Source organism: Amia ocellicauda, chromosome 1 (genome assembly GCF_036373705.1).
Source record: "Amia ocellicauda isolate fAmiCal2 chromosome 1, fAmiCal2.hap1, whole genome shotgun sequence".
NCBI classification, from domain to species: Eukaryota; Metazoa; Chordata; class Actinopteri; order Amiiformes; family Amiidae; genus Amia; species Amia ocellicauda.
Genome location: NC_089850.1, coordinates 28,520,153 through 28,538,658, shown reverse-complemented (window position 1 = coordinate 28,538,658; position 18,506 = coordinate 28,520,153). Strand labels below are relative to the sequence as shown.

Here is an 18,506-nt window from a genome sequence, read left to right as displayed (position 1 = left end):
TGTCTTGCAATGAAATTCTTATCAGTCTTGCCATTTCACATGAACAGAAAAAGGGCTGAATCATACTTTACACACTCATGAGCAAACACAATGTGTACTTAGTGTCTGTCTTAAACATTTGAAGATAAATAAAACAACAGGCAAAAAGAAGTTGCAGGAATTTATAGCAGAGAGGCAATTAAATCAACATCACAGGGTGGAATTTGTTTACATTTGTGTGGTGTCATGAGACAATGGATGCAGGACTGTAATTCATAGAAAATAAGTGAACATATGCAGGGTACAGACATTAACCATGATTTTTTATTTTATTTGCCCCATTCATATGTAAACTGACAGATAATAAATAATAACAAAATCTCTTATTTAACAAATCCATGATGGAGAGTCATTAATTATGACTACATTGCTCTTTCAGCTGTTGGCAACGAATTACCAAAGGAATTGCATCTGACTTTGATAGAGTATGGTTTTGTCCAGCTAAAAGTTGAGCATTGGTAGGACTCAATCTATCATATACACTGACAGTAACAATTGCAGGTGATTGTAAAGCAAAAAACCGTACTGAAAATCAGCTGAGAAAGAAATGTATTAAGTATTTTATCCAGTGGCTTGTGGGCCAATATATGTGACTCAACACAACTGTCATCCTCTTTCACAAGAAATGAGACAAAGGAGATCTGAAGACCTATAGACCCATAAAGTACTAACATATCGCCTTCAAGACACCCTGGACAGCAGGATTCAGAAGATGATATAACATGATGCATCATGATAATGTTGTCTGAGAAGCCTTAGGAAGACGCAGAGAATACGAGCTTCCCTTATGCCTGGGCTTTATCCGCTGTGAGAAAGCATTTGATTCAATCTATACATTTTCAGTCATCAGTGCTCTATGAAATCACTAAATTGATTAATAATAAAATGTCATCAAATATATCTACGACAACACCACATGCACAATGAAACTCCACCAAGACACTGACAAGATCAAGATCTGCAACAAAGTCCATCAAGGAGTCACAAGCCTTCAAAGCAACACTTGAAGAAGTATTTAAGATTTTGGACTGGGAAAATCAAATGATTAAGATAAACTGAACCTATTAGAGCAAATGACAATATTTCAACGACATTGTCTTCTTTCCAACACACCTGAAATATTCAGGTTCAAATTCAGGAACTCTAAAGTGCAAGTAAGAAAACTGGATCAAAGATCAAGATCAAAGTCATATTCAACAGCTTTGTAAAAACTCAGAAGCTTGACGTAGATCAAAAGAAACTTAAAGAACTCAACAGTTATGTCTAACTTTGCCAATAAATTAGCACAGATGGAGATCTTATGGAAGAAATCAAAAGAAGAATAAAAATGGGATGAAGTACATTTGGCAGAAGCAGCACTATTGAAAGGACATCTGCCCATCTTCTTCAAGAGAATGATATTTGACAAATGCATAATACCAGTGCTCACTTAAGGCTCTGAAACCCAGTCATTAATGTGAAAATGGCACAGAAACAACAAACAACACAAAGAAGCATGGAAAGATATATACTTGGAATAACAAGAAAAGAAAGAAAACAAGTAAGTGGATAAGACAACAAAGGTATGTGACATCACTGAAAAAAATGAAGATGTTAAAATGCCAATGGTCTGAACACATTGCAAGGAAAAAAGATAACAGGTGGACTAAATAAGTTATTAAATGGATCCCAAGAGATTAAAAATGATCAAGACCACTCAGAGGATCGGAAGATGAGATCAGAAGTTGTAATGTCATAACCTGAAAGAGACCAAGTTGATTGAAACAAATGGAAACAAGTAGCCTTCATACAGCAGTATTGAAATATAAAAAATATTAATATCATCATCATCATCACTTTTTAGCCATTGCTGGATGAAGGCCACCCCAAGATGTTTCCACTTATTTCAATGTACAGGACTCTTTTCCAGGTCATGCCAACAAAGCCTTTGATTTCATCCTCCTGAGTATGATAAGCCTACGATCTCTCATATGCTGCTTGATATGTATATGATGCTTCAGAAGAATTCCATGTTGATACCTACTGTTAAATATATATATATATACATACATATATACAAGGATTTTCCAATATATATACAGTGAGGGAAAAAAGTATTTGATCCCCTGCTGATTTTGTACGTTTGCCCACTGACAAAGAAATGATCAGTCTATAATTTTAATGGTAGGTGTATTTTAACAGTGAGAGACAGAATAACAACAAAAAAATCCAGAAAAACACATTTCAAAAAAGTTATAAATTGATTTGCATGTTAATGAGAGAAATAAGTATTTGATCCCCTATCAATCAGCAAGATTTCTGCCTCCCAGTTGTCTTTTATACAGGTAACGAGCTGAGATTAGGAGCACTCTCTTAAAGGGAGTGCTCCTAATCTCAGCTCGTTACCTGTATAAAAGACACCTGTCCACAGAAGCAATCAATCAATCAGATTCCAAACTCTCCACCATGGCCAAGACCAAAGAGCTGTCCAAGGATGTCAGGGACAAGATTGTAGACCTACACAAGGCTGGAATGGGCTACAAGAGCATTGCCAAGCAGCTTGGTGAGAAGGTGACAACAGTTGGTGCGATTATTCGCAAATGGAAGAAACACAAAATAACTGTCAGTCTCCCTCGGTCTGGGGCTCCATGCAAGATCTCACCTCGTGGTAAGAAGCACATTAAGGTCCTGGAGTGGCCTAGCCAGTCTCCAGACCTTAATCCCATAGAAAATCTGTGGAGGGAGCTGATGGTTCAAGTTGCCAAACGTCAGCCTCGAAACCTTAATGACGTGGAGAGGATCTGCAAAGAGGAGTGGGACAAAATCCCTCCTGAGATGTGTGCAAACCTGGTGGCCAACTACAAGAAACGTCTGACCTCTGTGATTGCCAACAAGGGTTTTGCCACCAAGTACTAAGTCAAAGGGGTCAAATACTTATTTCCCTCATTAACATGCAAATCAATTTGTAACTTTTTTGAAATGTGTTTTTCTGGATCTTGTTGTTGTTGTTATTCTGTCTCTCACTGTTAAAATACACCTACCATTAAAATTATAGACTGATCATTTCTTTGTCAGTGGGCAAACGTACAAAATCAGCAGGGGATCAAATACTTTTTTCCATCACTGTGTGTGTGTGTGTGTGTGTGTGTATATGTATGTGTATGTGTATGTGTATGTGTATATGTATATATATATATATATATATATATATATATATATATATATATATATATATATATAAAATATAAAAAATTCAAAAGAAAATATAATTGTGGATTAAATGTTAGTGTCAATTTGCCAACATGACTAATTATTGTCATGCGATTTCTAGAATGTAAAATGTCAGTGACATGGTTGATCATACTGAAATTAATACAAAGGTTGTTTGCAGTACTACTATTTTGCCTTATAATAAATTCAAGAAATTAGTACATTGAAAATTGAAACTTAATGTGTAATATGTAATGCATTGTTGACATCTACCAAATTAATCAATAAACATAAATATATGAATGAATAAATACATTTAAACAGCAGTGAATGTGTGAGAGACAGGTCAGTCTTGATAAGTCATACATAAAAAATAATTGTTGATTCTTTTCATTTAAATAATGTAAAATTCGAAAATATGATTGTCTCAAAAGGTGAAATAAATACATTTTTGTAAGCAAGACTAGTTTTATTTCATTGTTGTTTTCGTTTTTGTTTTTTGTTTGTTTTTTATGAAGAGGAAGGATGTTGATACTTTGCAGTGCATGTATTGCATTCAATATTATGTCAACAGAGAGCCCAGGATTTATGAATTTTGTGTGAAAAGAGCTGCACTGCCACCTGGTGTGAATACACTTCCTTGCCCAACTGTTCCGTTTGCCTGTGAAGGTTTTACTTCCTGTGCATTTAAAGATGGCGGTCCAAACAGTAGAGTCGTGGTTGCTGTGAGATAATATTAATGGGTCAATAATACCTGCAAGTACGTTGTATTTGATTACAGTTTTGTTTCCTGTGTGGTCAGCAATTACTAGTTTTATTTTGCAGCACTGCTGGAATTAAAAATGTGCATTTATTAATAAAAGAAACAATGTCGCTTTGTTTTGTAACTTGACAAAGGATACAGATAACAAATAGTGCAGTTTCCACTGTTTGCTGTAGCAGCAGCAGTACTAAGATATGTGTGTCAATGTATACAAACAACGCATTTTGAAACACTATTGTATGTTGTTGGCGAGATAAAATACAACTTGTTATGCAAATACCGCGACTGTATCTTGATTGTGAAGGTGTCGTGATGAAATAAAAAGCTGTCGGCGGAATTCATTGATTTAAATTGATCTGTCTTTACCACGTTTTTCACGCACTTTTCGCCTAGTATATTGTCTGTTGATGTATTTCACTTATATTAAATTCAGTTGAGGTTTTTATTTTATAAACATACAGATTTCAAGCAAGCACCCTTGTTCAACTCTTAAGTCCTGCATTGCGTCTATAATCACTCTTTTCTGATATTCACTATAATGCTTTATTTAGTTAATAATTAATCTTCAATATTGGACATCAGCACAACACTGACATTGATATTGTTTAGTGTGTTGCTTTAGATAAAGTAGTCAGACAAAGAAATAACCAGCCAGGAGCTAGATTTGTGACTCAGGTCAATGACCCTTTTAAAATGTACTTTTTAATGTCTCTTCTTTGCACCTTTTCAGTTCCCAGAGGAGCAGTGAAGTGGGAGTAGCGCAGCCATGAGCAACAGGAGGAAGAGAGCCCCTCCGGTGCGGGTGGATGAGGAGGCCAAGAAGAAGCTCAGCTGGAACATGGAGGACCTCCGGAGTGAGGATGTCATTCTAGTGGAAGATGAGTCCAATTCCAGGGTAGCCCCTCTTCCTTCGGTCAGTGAAGTGGATCTAGAGGAAGGCTGTTCAAGCGCTCTGGTACAGACAGTCCCCAGTCCGGTGTGGTTTTCAGAGCCAGCAGAGGAGCCCCCTTGTCCCCCATCGGACATACCCACGCCCCTGACACTGAAAGTCTTGCCTTGCTCTGAATTGGACCTCCTCTGGAAGGCCTTGATAGGGGAGTTTAGCCTTCACGTAAAGCGATATCCCATTGAGGTCGCATCCAGGAGCTTCACTCTCCAGAGGAGCAATGGGGAGCTCAGTGTGCATCTCCTTCAGGAGGGTGAAGGTGATGGGCTGGAAAGGCCTGGCCTCAGTGAGGAGCTCGTGTGCCAGGTGAAGAGCTCGTTCGCTGGTCCGGTCCTGGAGGACTTGGTGTGGCTACAGAAGAGGGGCGTTATTCAGCTCTGCCACAAAACAGCAGATGACAGTGATTCTATACAAGTAGGTATCTTTTAATTACTGTTATTAGTATATTTATTATTACAACTATGCATGCATTTGCACTAACCACTCCATCCACTCCTGGGTTGCAGTGATCCAGGGTACATTCTGAATGGGATGCCAGGGTTTATTGTAATTATCATGTATAATAATAATTGTTTATTTTATTACTATAATATTATAATTATTAATTATTGTAATACTAGTATTACAATTATTTCTGATCGTTTTACCTGAAACATAAATGTAATTGGGTTTAATGTGGGTTTCATGAATTCTGTGTGGCTGGCAGCTGGGCATCTTCATCTTGGAGGCTGGGCTGGGGAAGCCAGAGTTCTTGAGTGAAGGAAATGGGCGAATAAGGAAAGCAAACCAGCTGATCCAGAAACTGATGGAGCTCTTCTACGACTTCATAATCCCAGGTACATTCTTGGGAAAATAAATACGTGTAGTGCATACTTTTCTTTCATACAAAATAACAACAGAAATGTTCAACACACCATGAAAATAATTGTCTTTTGTTTATTTTTTTGAAGCAGCAGTTACTTACGTTTCTGCAGTACTTTTCATCTTTAAAGGTTAATGCAACCACCTCTAGGATTGACTTTTCCTGTAATACAAATACACAACAAAAGGAAGTCCGTTTGATTGAGGGGAAAACAATCACACATCCTACTTTAATATTGCTCAACAGGAAATTAAGGCTGTGAATTCAGCTTCCTTATGGCTTTGCACTGTGAATGAATTGCTCATCGAGTCCTGCAGTCACTGTGAAGTTTGTTCTCCTAGAGTATGGCGAGAATGAGGAGGAGGAGCCCGACACAGACCTGGAGCGGCAAAACATCGAGGAGCTGTATGATTATGTCCGTCACTTCCACCAGAATGAGGGCAACGATCTGAAGGAAGATATTCAGCACCCAGGGCTCATCCCTGTGCTGAGGCCCTACCAGTGCCAAGCTGTCAACTGGATGCTAAGAAGAGAGAAATATAAAAGTGAAGGGCCACAGGGTATGTGCTTGGACCTATCATACGTTTGTCATTTTTTGTCATATAGAGTGTCCAGTATGTTTCTTTGCTCTGACTTGCTAAGCTCAATTAGCTGGTGTCCTTTACTATACTGGATGTCCTAATCCAGTCCTCAAAGGTCATTACATTATTTTAAATTATATAATTTATATTTCATTCTCCAGGCGAAAATTCTCTGTCATGAAGTTTTACAATTTCCTTTTTCAAATGACCTTTATGAGTGTGTGTGTGTTCAATTTATGGATATTTATGTACTGTATATATTATACTGTTAGCTACATAACATTGTGTAAAGTAGCAATACACCAAAATATGTTTCAGTACACCAATTGATGCAGACGTGTAACATAATACAAGGAGGTGGTAGGTTCACAGAAACAATTAGGAACTCATTGAGAAATAATGGCTTTCTGCTTTTTTTTACATATTATTTGATCAGGAAGTGACTCTAAAGTTCTAATAAAAATAGTACAGAGTTGATCTTTAAACAGAATCTGAAGTGCTCATATAGAATATAGATTTAGACTCCATACATTTGCTTCCAGGTTTTGTGAGTGGAAGTATGTTTTTAAGTTTTTTAGGCAGGTTAGCTACCTTCCTAATTCATTATTTATGTAACGGGCTTTAGGAAGTAGTGCACTGAATGAACATTTCCCAACATCACTTTTCAAAATCTTAAAGATCAGGGACTAAGGCAAAACTATAACCAAAACAACATTTAAAACTAATTTTAAACAAGCCTATTAGTAGGATAAATGCTCATTATCTTCCCCTGCCAACAACACCAAACCCTAAACAATACATTTGATTTTCAGAAAAATCTCTGCATTTCTTATGGCGGGAAGTATCAACGCTATGTGGGAAGACGCTGTTCTATAACCCATACACAGGCTGGTAAGACTCAGTGTGAAAATATCAGTGTCGAGTCCCGAGGACAGGGGAATAATTAAGTGACCAACTCTTATTTTTGATGCTTTTCATTCTAAATATATATTTGAAATTCGACAAATAACCTCCACAGCTGTTAGAAAGTGCTATAATCTTTAGACATTGAATATTTATGTAGACATATAAAGCCCGTGGGCTCAAGCCTGTCCAGAATCAAGTTAGGCCCCCACATCTATAGGAGATTGATAGTGTAGTCCAGTGGTTCCCAAAACTATTCTGAGACTTCCCCAAAACAGGGCCAAGTTTTTGATCCAACCTATTGGTTTTTATTTTAAAGTAAATGAGCATGTGTTTGTATATATTACACAGTGCATAGCAATATGAAATTTAAATATGCAAACACATGTTAGTTGGATCAAAAACCCGGATACCCCAGAATCTGGAAACACTGATCTAGTCTACAGACAGTTCAAGGTTGCTGGAAGTAGCATTTTATTTGAATTAGGAGTTAAAATAACTGAGCTACATAGGAATGCACTTTCAACTTTGATCTCAAGGGGGAGCCCAAGTCAAAGAACATTTGAAGGCTCAACTCTGTGTGCAGGATGTCTTACAAAGTAGGTCAGATGGGGAGTGCCACTAACAGACTGCAGTTTCAGTGAGCTTCAAGTTAATGAGCTGACCATGAATGGTGTTGGGTGAGGGGACACTGGCTGTACATCCTCTGTTTCCTATGCAATAGGACCACCTCGCCAGTGGAATTATGAGTCAGATTTGTGTTTGTGTCCTCCATGTGGACTCCCAGCTCTACTTTGTATTTGTGCAGCTTCCCTCCATGAATCTTTGTGATAAGATGCATGTGTGGTCCTTCATCAGTGAAAAATATCTGCCCATTTTAAATCTTAGAAGAGACAATAACGCCGGTGAACTCCGGCAGGACTGAAACAAAAGGAGTGCTGTCTTTTCCAAATATGCCACCTGCACCTGCATCTCAGTAGGACATCATGAATCATAAATGCCAAGTTAAACTAATTTTATCACAAAAAAGAAAGTCAATGGAGTGTAGCTTCTTTCTATGTGAATGGAAAATGGCTTCAGTCTGGATGTTGTCCGGCGCTCCCAGGATTGTTTAATCGTTCTCCAGATTAAACATTAGACATTTGAATTAGCTTGGTGTTTCCATGTTACAGCCTGACCCATGAGTATCCAGTTGCTGGCAATGACTGGCCTGGCGGTATCCTGGCAGATGAGATGGGCCTGGGGAAGACCGTGGAAGTTCTGGCCCTCATTCTCTACAACACTCGACAAGGCTTGTGTCAGCAAGGACTCATATTGCCAGAGGTACTCCCATTCTCACTTGCTGGGTTTTATAATAAATGTGACCTTTAAGTGTTAGTGTAGTCACTCCAGTGAAGAAGATCTAAAGATCTTAACATGTACCGTAAATTAAGTTCTGTATTAAGGTTTCATAAATAACATTAGCCATCTGAAGCTCTGTGTTTATGAATGCATTAATATGTGGTTAATAGTAACAAGTTAATTGGTAAATTGTGATATGATGTAATGTGAGGATTTCCTGATTGAGAATGACTTCATCATTGCTGTGACAGTCTAAAAATGTGTAAACTTTCTTCGTTGTGTTTTCAAGGGAAGATCAGTAAATTATTTTGTCCCTCCTCGGCCTCCCACAGACAGAAAGGAGAAACAACTTTTTCAGAAGTGTGATATGAAACCAAAAGAGAAAATCACCCATCCAGGTCAGCATTTTGCAGTTTTTTTGTTATCTGTGGTTTAATATTTAAATAAATCATATGGTATACTTAGTGGTCACTATTGTATCGTAAACACGGAATAGATTTCATTAGCCTAGTTATTTTTTGGTCATGTCTTTATAATCCTAATGGGACTGGAGAAATATTTTTGAAAGATTTTGCAAGATAATCAGAAGAAATTCTGCAGCATCACACACTTGTAGAACACTTCTCTGATCAGATCGCATCCACCACCTGTCTCTTACTTTTCGTCTTTGAAATATATATACTAAGTTCATTACAGATAGCGACCTTTTTCAAGACCACAAAGTAGATGCCGAGGAAAACTTTGAAGCTGAATAATTCAAAGAATTAAACAAGTACATTCAACCCTACTTAGGAGATTAAGAGCTTCAACTTGTGACAACCAGTGGAAAAAGGATCCCAGCTAAAATAGCAACATTCTTGTATGGGTCACCTTTTTAAATTTCCTCAGTTCAAAATGCATGACCTTTTAAGGCTAGCTATTTTTAAAGGTGTGTGGTATGCTATTCTTTTGAAGTCTTATCTGTATATACGTGTTTGTGCAATATGTTTATCCTAGGCCCACTATATATCAGTCTACATCAACAGAAAATCATGCTATTCAATCTTTTGTGTGTTTTGATTAAATCCTTCATTCCTTTGTGTCCTGTGCCTTTAGCTGTACGTGTGATGCTCGTCACTGCTGTTAAAGAGATGAAGGTTGGTAAGGGAGCCTCAGTCAATGCTATTTTTGCCTACATGCGCGCAACATATCGGTATGATCTGCAGAGAAATCGTCACCTCATCAGGAAAACCCTGGCTAAGCTGATAGAGGAGCAGGTGTTGGAGCAGGTGAAGGGTGTAGGGCTGTCTGGGTCATTCAAGCTGGGAAGGAACTACAAAGAAACAAGGAGGAGGAAGACTGTTGTAAAACCAGTAAGTAGATGGTTTTTCTGTGAGTTTTTAGGAGGGAGAAAACTGTAAACCTGCAATTGGGATGCAGTGTTTCCTCACTGTAGCAGCATTTGTTTTTCTATTTTTTCAATCTTGCTGATTGATAGGGGATCAAATACTTATTTCCCTCATTAACATGCAAATCAATTTATAACTTTTTTGAAATGCGTTTTTCTAGATTTTTTTGTTGTTATTCTGTCTCTAACTGTTAAAATACACCTACCATTAAAATTATAGACTGATCATTTCATTGTCAGTGGGCAAACTTACAAAATCAGCAGGGGATCAAATACTTTTTTCCCTCACTGTATATATATTGGAAAATCCTTGTGTAGCTCAGCACTTACATTTACTGAAGCAGTGCCAGGATCACATTGCTCAGCTCACCCAGGAAACAGGTTGGTCGCCTGGTCAGATTCCCCCTCTTAATGCAGCACAGGTGCATAGTTTAATCTAAAGCAAAGCAAACAGAAATGAATGTGTATAAACTTTTCTTGACCTTTATAATAATGGAAATCTGATATATTTGCAATATCAACCCTTTTTTATGTTGTTTTTTCAAATGTATTATCTTTTTTTGGAGAAACCTGACCCCTGCCGAAAGAGGGCTCACAGACGACCCCAGACAGTGTCTCGGAAGCCTGCAGAGGAGGACCAGGAGGCTGTGGTGCAGTCTGGAAAGTCAGAGTCACCTGCTCAAGACGCCGCTGTGGAAAACAGCATGCCACTGAGCCCCCCCCTGGCTGAACATAACTACTGCGATCTGAACAAAGAAGGGGCTGCTCAACTCAGCTCTTCAAAGGGAGGTGTACCTGAAAACAAGACAGAAGATGAGGTGCCTGTCGATAGACACCACAGCTCTGTCATCAATTATGAAGAGGCACACAGCAGCTCTCTGCAGATCATGACAGATAAGAGGTGTGAAGCCACAGTGAAGGACGAGGACACGGTGAAATCAGACTCTCACGCATCTATTCCTGCCAGGACCGCAACAGTTCTGCCCTTTAACACTTCCAATTACCGGTTTGAGTGTATCTGTGGGGAGCTGGGCCTCATTGACTACAAGGCCCGAGTGCAGTGTTTAAACTGCTTCTTGTGGCAGCATGCTGAGTGTGTCAACTACAAGGAAGAGAGCCTGGGCACCACCCCTTTCTACTGTCCACACTGCCTGGTTGCCATGACACCGGTGCCCACAGGAGCAACGCTAATAATTTCCCCCAGCTCCATCTGCCACCAGTGGGTGGAAGAGATCAAGCGCCACCTCAGGTCATCTTCACTGAGAGTCCTGGTAAGCCGTTTGTAAAAGACACCCCTTTTTGTTCCCCTCCCTTGACTCTTAGCCTAATTTTATGAGAAAAGAGTTGAGGCTCCCACAGCACTTTGATCCATTAAAGGTTGTACGAGTTGAATGCCCCAGACACTGGACATTTTGTTACCTTATTTAAAATGAATTGCATAAAGAGACAGGTGCTGTTGAAATACTATTTCAAGTTTAACAGGAGGCTGCAGCTCTTAAAACCCAACATGGGTCAAACAGTAGTGCAGTGGGAGTCCATACTTGCGTCCCTGTTAGAGGCTGGAGTTTGTGTATTATGAGAACCTGACAGACAGAGTGTCTTCAGTTTTACAGTCTTTTCAAAGGTCACATTTGTTACCACATATGGACAGGAGTTTTTTCTTCTGATTTTAAGTACTAGCTAATGTTATTTTCTTATATGTTTGTTGTCAGGAAACATTATAGATTCAGAATATTCCTAACTTACTTGTCCATCATGCATCTTTGTAAAGTCCACAATGTACAGTGGAAGAATTTTAGGTGACTGAGACATGTTTCCTTTGAATTAGGAAAATATTTGGAATCCCCATATTTCTACAGTTTCTCGTAAAAAAGAGAAAAAGCGAGCAGTGTGTGTTTTACATTTCCCAAGGTCACTCCCTTGCCTAGGGATCTTTAATTCTTCCTTTTCCATTTGTTAAAAGGGTTTAAATATTTAATTTCCTTTATGCCAACAACAGGGCAAAAACAAAGGTCTCCACCTTCAGATGTGTCACCCAGACTCAGAATAAAGGTGCACAGGCATTTCTTCACTGTCATTAGTGTGACAGATGAAGAACGCAGGAGAGGGTTTGAAGCAGTGCGTTCTATTTTAGGTTCCTGTCTGCGTGCCTTCCTGCATGCTAATGATATTCTGTGATGCGGAGCACTCAGCCGTGACAAACAAGCTCTGTGCAGGTTCTCCTCGCTGATTCCAGGAGACAGGTTCAAATTTGTCATATTAAAGCTGTCGCCATGTGAAGGAGGAAAAGCAGCAACCGACATTAAAAAAGTGCAGAGTTTAACTTCGTAAAAAGCACACCCTACAAGATGGAGTCACTGAAATGTGCCCCCACGTGCTGCTCACGTTTTTCTTTACATTTGAATTGTTCATTGAATTATTTAGATTGTTCAGCTCAGTAAACTGGCCTAGGTAGTTAGGAAGCCCAGTGACAGCGTTCCGTGAGTGTAAGTTAATGCTGACCAATCGAAAGTGAAGTGCTGTTATTTTTTAACACACTAAACCAGAAAGGACAGTGATATTGAAGGTGCCGAATGTGCATTTCTTGCCACAGTCTAACAAAGGTGGACAATGGAGCAGACAATACAGCTGCAGTTGACAGGCTGATGATGCCTGGATAAGTACAGTTCCATCACCCAGACTATGCTGTTCCCTTCGTGTTAAATGCATCCTAATGTTTAAAACATCAGTTACAGTTATTGCTGAAAAGAGACCCGAGAGCTTTCTCTTTCCGTGCTGCTTCAAAACCTGGGCACTGAGCACCTGCCTCTTCCTGTCAGGTTTACCAGGGCGTGAAGAAACACGGTTTCATTCAGCCTCATGTCCTGGCCGAGCAGGACGTGGTCATCACCACCTACGACGTCCTGCGCACGGAGCTCAACTATGTGGACATTCCCCACAGCAACAGTGAGGACGGGCGGCGCTTCCGCAACCAGAAGCGCTACATGGCGGTGCCCAGCCCGCTGGTGGCCGTGGAGTGGTGGAGGGTGTGCCTGGATGAAGCTCAGATGGTGGAGTGCACCACTGCCAAGGTGAGGGACCCCCCTTGTGGCGTGTCATCAGCGCCACATGCATCACGGTCATCTGGGGGATTATGCCCCATTGTATTGGAATTTATTCACACACCCCTCTCATGTGATAGAATGTTAGTCTGTTATCCGTACAGTTTGATAAGTCACGTTCATTAAATAATCATCCATGATGTCTTTTCTGAGTTTGCTCAATACTGATTCACTCTAGAAGCTGTAAAGATGTATAAGCTACTGACTGCAACTCCTGTCAGGCTTAATATGTAGAGATTTTATTACATACATGGTGGTCAAACAGCTTTTGATCTGTATAGTGTTTGAATGGCCCCTTAGTAGGTAACCCCAGGATATGTCTTTGTTGTTCCCTTTCATGCCATAAAGCTGGGAATAAATGTATGAATGAGTGAACTAGAGCCATTTTTAAAGAACAATTCTCTCTCTAACTCATTCCCTCCCCCGTGTATTTCCTCCAGGCAGCAGAAATGGCTCTGAGACTGAGCTCCATCAATCGCTGGTGTGTTAGTGGGACTCCGGTACAGCGGGGGTTAGAAGGTGAGCCGTGAAGATTCAACAGCGCTCAGAACAATGCTCAGTCACCACAAGTTGTTAGCTGTACATATATGACTATTTCTATTTTTGCCCTGTGTTAATTTGTACCTGCCCATGTTTTTTCCGAAAGCCATAACCTGGAGTTGGTCTCCATGTTACAACAATAATCTCCCACAATCCTTTAAAAGATGATCCCCTTTAGATCTGATCTGTAAATATACACACTATATATATATACAAATTCATATCATGTATTTTATCATTATATATAAAGGTCTCCTAAACTTATTTGATTTCCAAATAACTTTTTTGCTGCTCAGATCTTTATGGTTTAGTGCTGTTCCTGGGAGTTGACCCATACTGGGTGAAACATTGGTGGGACCAGCTCCTGTACCGACCGTATCGTCGGGGGAACTCAGAGCCGCTGTACAATGTGATTGGTCGGTTCTTGTGGAGATCTGCCAAGAAAGACGTCATTGACCAGGTATGAGATCTACACTATGGAGTACAGAGACTGAGTAGGACTAAGGGGGCATTCAGAATGACATGATTATTTCAGTCGAGTAATGCTTGAATTAAAAAATATTGAAAATAAATATATTATAATATTTAGTTGATTTTCATTATCAACCTTGGAAACAAAAATAAAAAATGGAAAGCCTATATTTTGAATGACAATGTGATTTCCTATTTCGTTGAGAATGTGGTAACTAATTTAAATTAACCTGAACTAATATATAACGTAAATCATTGACTAACAGACATGATTATTACTAATATTCAACTTCTGATTAATTGTTTAGAGCATAACAGTCCGACATTAGTATGATCCAATTAGAACAGATTCATTGGTAATTCACCTGTGACAGGAATAGATATATTTTTCAAACACTGAAGCACCACTCAAGGATGTTTTATTTTCCTAGATCCAGATTCCTTCACAAACAGAAGAGATCCACTGGCTGAACTTCTCTCCCGTTGAAGGGCACTTCTACCATCGCCAGCACGAGGTCTGCTCCCAAGACGCCCTGGTGAAGCTGAGGAAGATCTCGGACTGGACCCTGAAGCTGGGCAGTCTGGACAGGAGGACAGTGAACTCCATTCTGTACCCCCTGCTCCGGCTGCGTCAGGCCTGCTGCCACCCCCAGGCTGTGCGTGGGGAGTTCCTGCCCTTCCAGAAGAGGTAGGTAAGCCTCTGTCCTCTGCCAGTCATGGGACTGATTTCACTGAACAACTACTAAAAATCAATCCAGGGTCAATTGCAGCTGTCTATTTAGAAATGATCAAATTTCTTACTATTGCCTCTTAGCTTCAGTTAAAGCAGGAATGGTGCGATGTAGCTGTAGGGGTGCCATATTCAGGGTACTGTGCTTGTGTCATGTGTGGTACAATATCCATGCACCCCCCTTCTGAGCGGAGCCCCTCCATGACTGTTTGTATTGTCCGAACAGCACCATGACCATGGAGGAGCTGCTGAAGTCCCTGCAGAAGAAATGCCGAGTAGAGTGTGAGGAGGCCCATCGCCAGCTGGTGTGTGCCTTGAATGGTCTGTCTGGGATTCACATCATCAGAGGTGAGAAGACAGATCTGCATACCTATAGTTTTTTCCATTCATGGTAGTATGAGCAGGGTTCAACACTAACATGTTACAAAAGAAGGTATTAAACAGTGATTAGAGTTATGTTGTATTCAGCAGTTTTAATGTTAAAATCTCCTTGGATTCTCTTCCTATTGTAAAAACACAGCTGTCATGATATAGTTTACTGTAAACAGTATGATTGTTTTTTATTTAAATGTATTACAATGTAAGCACTTTTTATTTTCCGATTAAAAAACGAATGCATCCGTTTTTTGCAAGAGTCTTTCATTTCTACTCCTGTCAATTTGAACTGAAATATTTTGGTCACAGCTTGTAACCAATCATCTTGCTCTCTCCATTGTGACATAACGTTTTTGAAATATGTGTTTGTCCTGGTAAACCTTAAAGGACACAGCAAGTTGAAATGATGTATAAAGGAGGCTTTTTGTCTTTTGTAGGTGAATATCTCTCCGCTGTAGAGCTGTACCGGGAGGTTTTGCGATCCTCTGAGGAGCACAAAGACAAACTGAAAACTGATTCACTTCAGGTAAGTGAAATGATATTTTTATATTTTCATTTTTTTTACAGCCTCCACCTTTTAAGTAAAGAAATATACACTGTTTAGCCTTGGGTTATGAAAGATGTTTCCTTTTCATATGTCAGTATTATATTTGTGTTTTTCCAGAGATTGCATGCTACTCACAACTTAATGGAACTGCTGAATGCAAAGCATCCAGGTATTCCCCCGACTCTGCGGGATGATCGCCTGAAAGAGGAGGTGAGGTGGAAAGCATCTTACTTATGGTGATGTCGTTACCCTTGTATAGTTGTCTAGAACATTGTATGTTGTGAGTATTTGTAAAATCTTGTATATCCCCCTGTGAAATAGATCAAACCCCCTGAAAATAGTGAGATGATGATGATTAGTATTTATTATATATTCCTCAGCAGACAGAAGTGTTGTTTTTCAAGTTTCTGTCTGCATGATTTACAGAGAAACACACCAGGGAATATTAACACAAGCAAAAGCCAATAGGTTCACTCATCTACTGTCTCAACTTTAGGTGCAGCACACAAGTATGTATTTATCCCCCCCCGCCTTGCATTTCTTGGCATTTGGATCTATAAAACACAGGCTGTGTAAGAATGAGTGTTTTACAACTGCATGGCCACACCACATCGAGGGTAATATTTAATATGGAGCAGTTTCCCCACTGGATCTGTAAGCTCTGGATGTGAATCCTGGCTCAGTGCACTGCAGCGCTGATGGTGTGCTCTGAGACGTGCAGCCCTGACAGTTTGTCATTGTTGTCTGTGATCAGGCCGATGAGCTGAGGAAGCACTACATGACCAAGTCCAACTCAGAAGTGGCAGACGCACACCAGGCCCTCCAGCCAGTGCTTCAGACCATCAGAGAGCTGAAGCGTAAGGTAATTAATTAGCTGGGAGAGCTGGGAATTCGGTGGAAGCAGTCTTGACTGAAGTCCTGTAGTGTGCAGCGACTCGCTCTCGGTGCTGAAGATACACAGGCTCCAGGAGAGCAATACTGACCTGCGTAACGGACAAGAATAATGGACCTCTCTCAGTTGTATCCTCTCTTACATTATTTAACACAGACTGCACAATTTCAACCCACAATACGATACTGTAGCAGAGCAGTGAGAGGAAAACTGGCACCTTGATGTTATCTTGTGCAGTGTTCTCTACAGGGGCTTGAAGGTTATGTTGTACAGCCTCCCTTTTTAATCGCAGTTATGTCTCTAAGCTTGTGTTTGTTCTAACGGTTCAGGGCAGTGGTGTCGTTAGGGGTGGGCTTTTGAGGCTTCAGCCCTGAATCTTTTTGGTCCAGCCCCAAATCTTTATATGGTCCAATTATTATTTAAAAGTTCATACAATAATTAGTTTTTTTATACAAGAATGAGTTTTATACAAGTCTAATGGATAGTCGGAAATTGCTTTCCGAAACCCTAAAGATGGTAAAACAAGCGGCTTAGCCAGGGAGAGGGGAAGAGCAGGTTGAGAGAGCAGAGCAACAAGCGCAGACAGAGACGTGGTTCACAGGTGTGGTGGCAGTAGTTAGCAGAAATAAACATTAGTTACACAGGTTTCATGATTTGAAACAATTAATAGATTATAAATTCTAATTACAATTATGATCCTACTTGCAAATGCAGTACAGAATTAACTAGCTAGTTATATGTGGGGCCATATAAAATCAGTTTCATTCTTTTAAATTTTCAGATTTATATTTTCATGATTACGTTTAATACATATTAATAACAATTATAATAAATAAATACATTTTATTGTCAAAATGTTATTCGAAAGTGCTCGAGCTCTCTTCTTCAAGTCTATAATGAGAAAAGGCGTCTCCTCTCAAGATTAAAAAATGGTGTGGTCCCTACCGCGTCATTACCTGGACGACCAGGGCGCTTCAGTATGGAATATTTACTATTGTACAGTGACTGCATTCATAACAATTATGTAAGCTAGCGGTATACCTATTACATTCCATTCCATTCATATTTTTATTTGGAATTTGGGAGAAATGTTGTCAGTAGTTGACTAAAATCAACCATAGCAGACTAAAATTATTATTATTGGGTCATTTAGCAGACAGTTTTGTCCAAGGTAACTTAAATAGTTTACCAGATACTAAACTACACATTTTCTACACATTTACAACCCTATCATGGTATCATCAAGTTACATACCAAACACACCAAATCCACATTATAATGTGGCTTCACTACTGCTTGTTTGCTGTGCAAAGCAAAAAGGGAGATAAACAGGTATGCAGGTATGAAATCTACTCCCCCTTTCAAAATGTTCCACTGTAAGAATTTCTAGTATTGATCAGCTACACTCACCTAAAGGATTATTAGGAACACCTGTTCAATTTCTCATTAATGCAATTATCTAACCAACCAATCACATGGCAGTTGCTTCAATGCATTTAGGGGTGTGGTCCTGGTCAAGACAATCTCCTGAACTCCAAACTGAATGTCTGAATGGGAAAGAAAGGTGATTTAAGCAATTTTGAGCGTGGCATGGTTGTTGGTGCCAGACGGGCCGGTCTGAGTATTTCACAATCTGCTCAGTTACTGGGATTTTCATGCACAACCATTTCTAGGGTTTACAAAGAATGGTGTGAAAAGGGAAAAACATCCAGTATGCGGCAGTATGTGGGCGAAAATGCCTTGTTGATGCTAGAGGTCAGAGGAGAATGGGCCGACTGATTCAAGCTGATAGAAGAGCAACTTTGACTGAAATAACCACTCGTTACAACCGAGGTATGC

The 18,506-nt window shown here is 39.7% G+C and overlaps 1 protein-coding gene across 2 annotated transcripts in view; it reads left to right on the top strand.

Moving 5' to 3' along the window:
• The first annotated feature begins 3,920 nt into the window (after nt 1-3,920).
• Nucleotides 3,921-18,506, top strand: part of shprh (SNF2 histone linker PHD RING helicase) — a 32,659-nt gene continuing 18,073 nt past the window's right edge. The window contains exons 1-17 of one of the 2 annotated variants that reach the window (XM_066700834.1): nt 3,921-3,988; nt 4,722-5,351; nt 5,644-5,773; nt 6,141-6,359; nt 7,193-7,271; nt 8,456-8,606; nt 8,914-9,022; nt 9,720-9,760; nt 10,578-11,282; nt 12,831-13,082; nt 13,553-13,631; nt 13,949-14,112; nt 14,555-14,811; nt 15,080-15,201; nt 15,666-15,754; nt 15,893-15,985; nt 16,530-16,637. In XM_066700834.1, the coding sequence (XP_066556931.1) occupies nt 4,758-5,351; nt 5,644-5,773; nt 6,141-6,359; nt 7,193-7,271; nt 8,456-8,606; nt 8,914-9,022; nt 9,720-9,760; nt 10,578-11,282; nt 12,831-13,082; nt 13,553-13,631; nt 13,949-14,112; nt 14,555-14,811; nt 15,080-15,201; nt 15,666-15,754; nt 15,893-15,985; nt 16,530-16,637 (3,192 nt within the window). In that variant the 5' untranslated portion in view covers nt 3,921-3,988; nt 4,722-4,757. Of the gene's footprint in view, nt 3,989-4,721; nt 5,352-5,643; nt 5,774-6,140; nt 6,360-7,192; nt 7,272-8,455; nt 8,607-8,913; nt 9,023-9,719; nt 9,977-10,577; nt 11,283-12,830; nt 13,083-13,552; nt 13,632-13,948; nt 14,113-14,554; nt 14,812-15,079; nt 15,202-15,665; nt 15,755-15,892; nt 15,986-16,529; nt 16,638-18,506 lie in introns of both variants that reach the window. The other variant, XM_066700825.1, reaches the window with a different exon arrangement.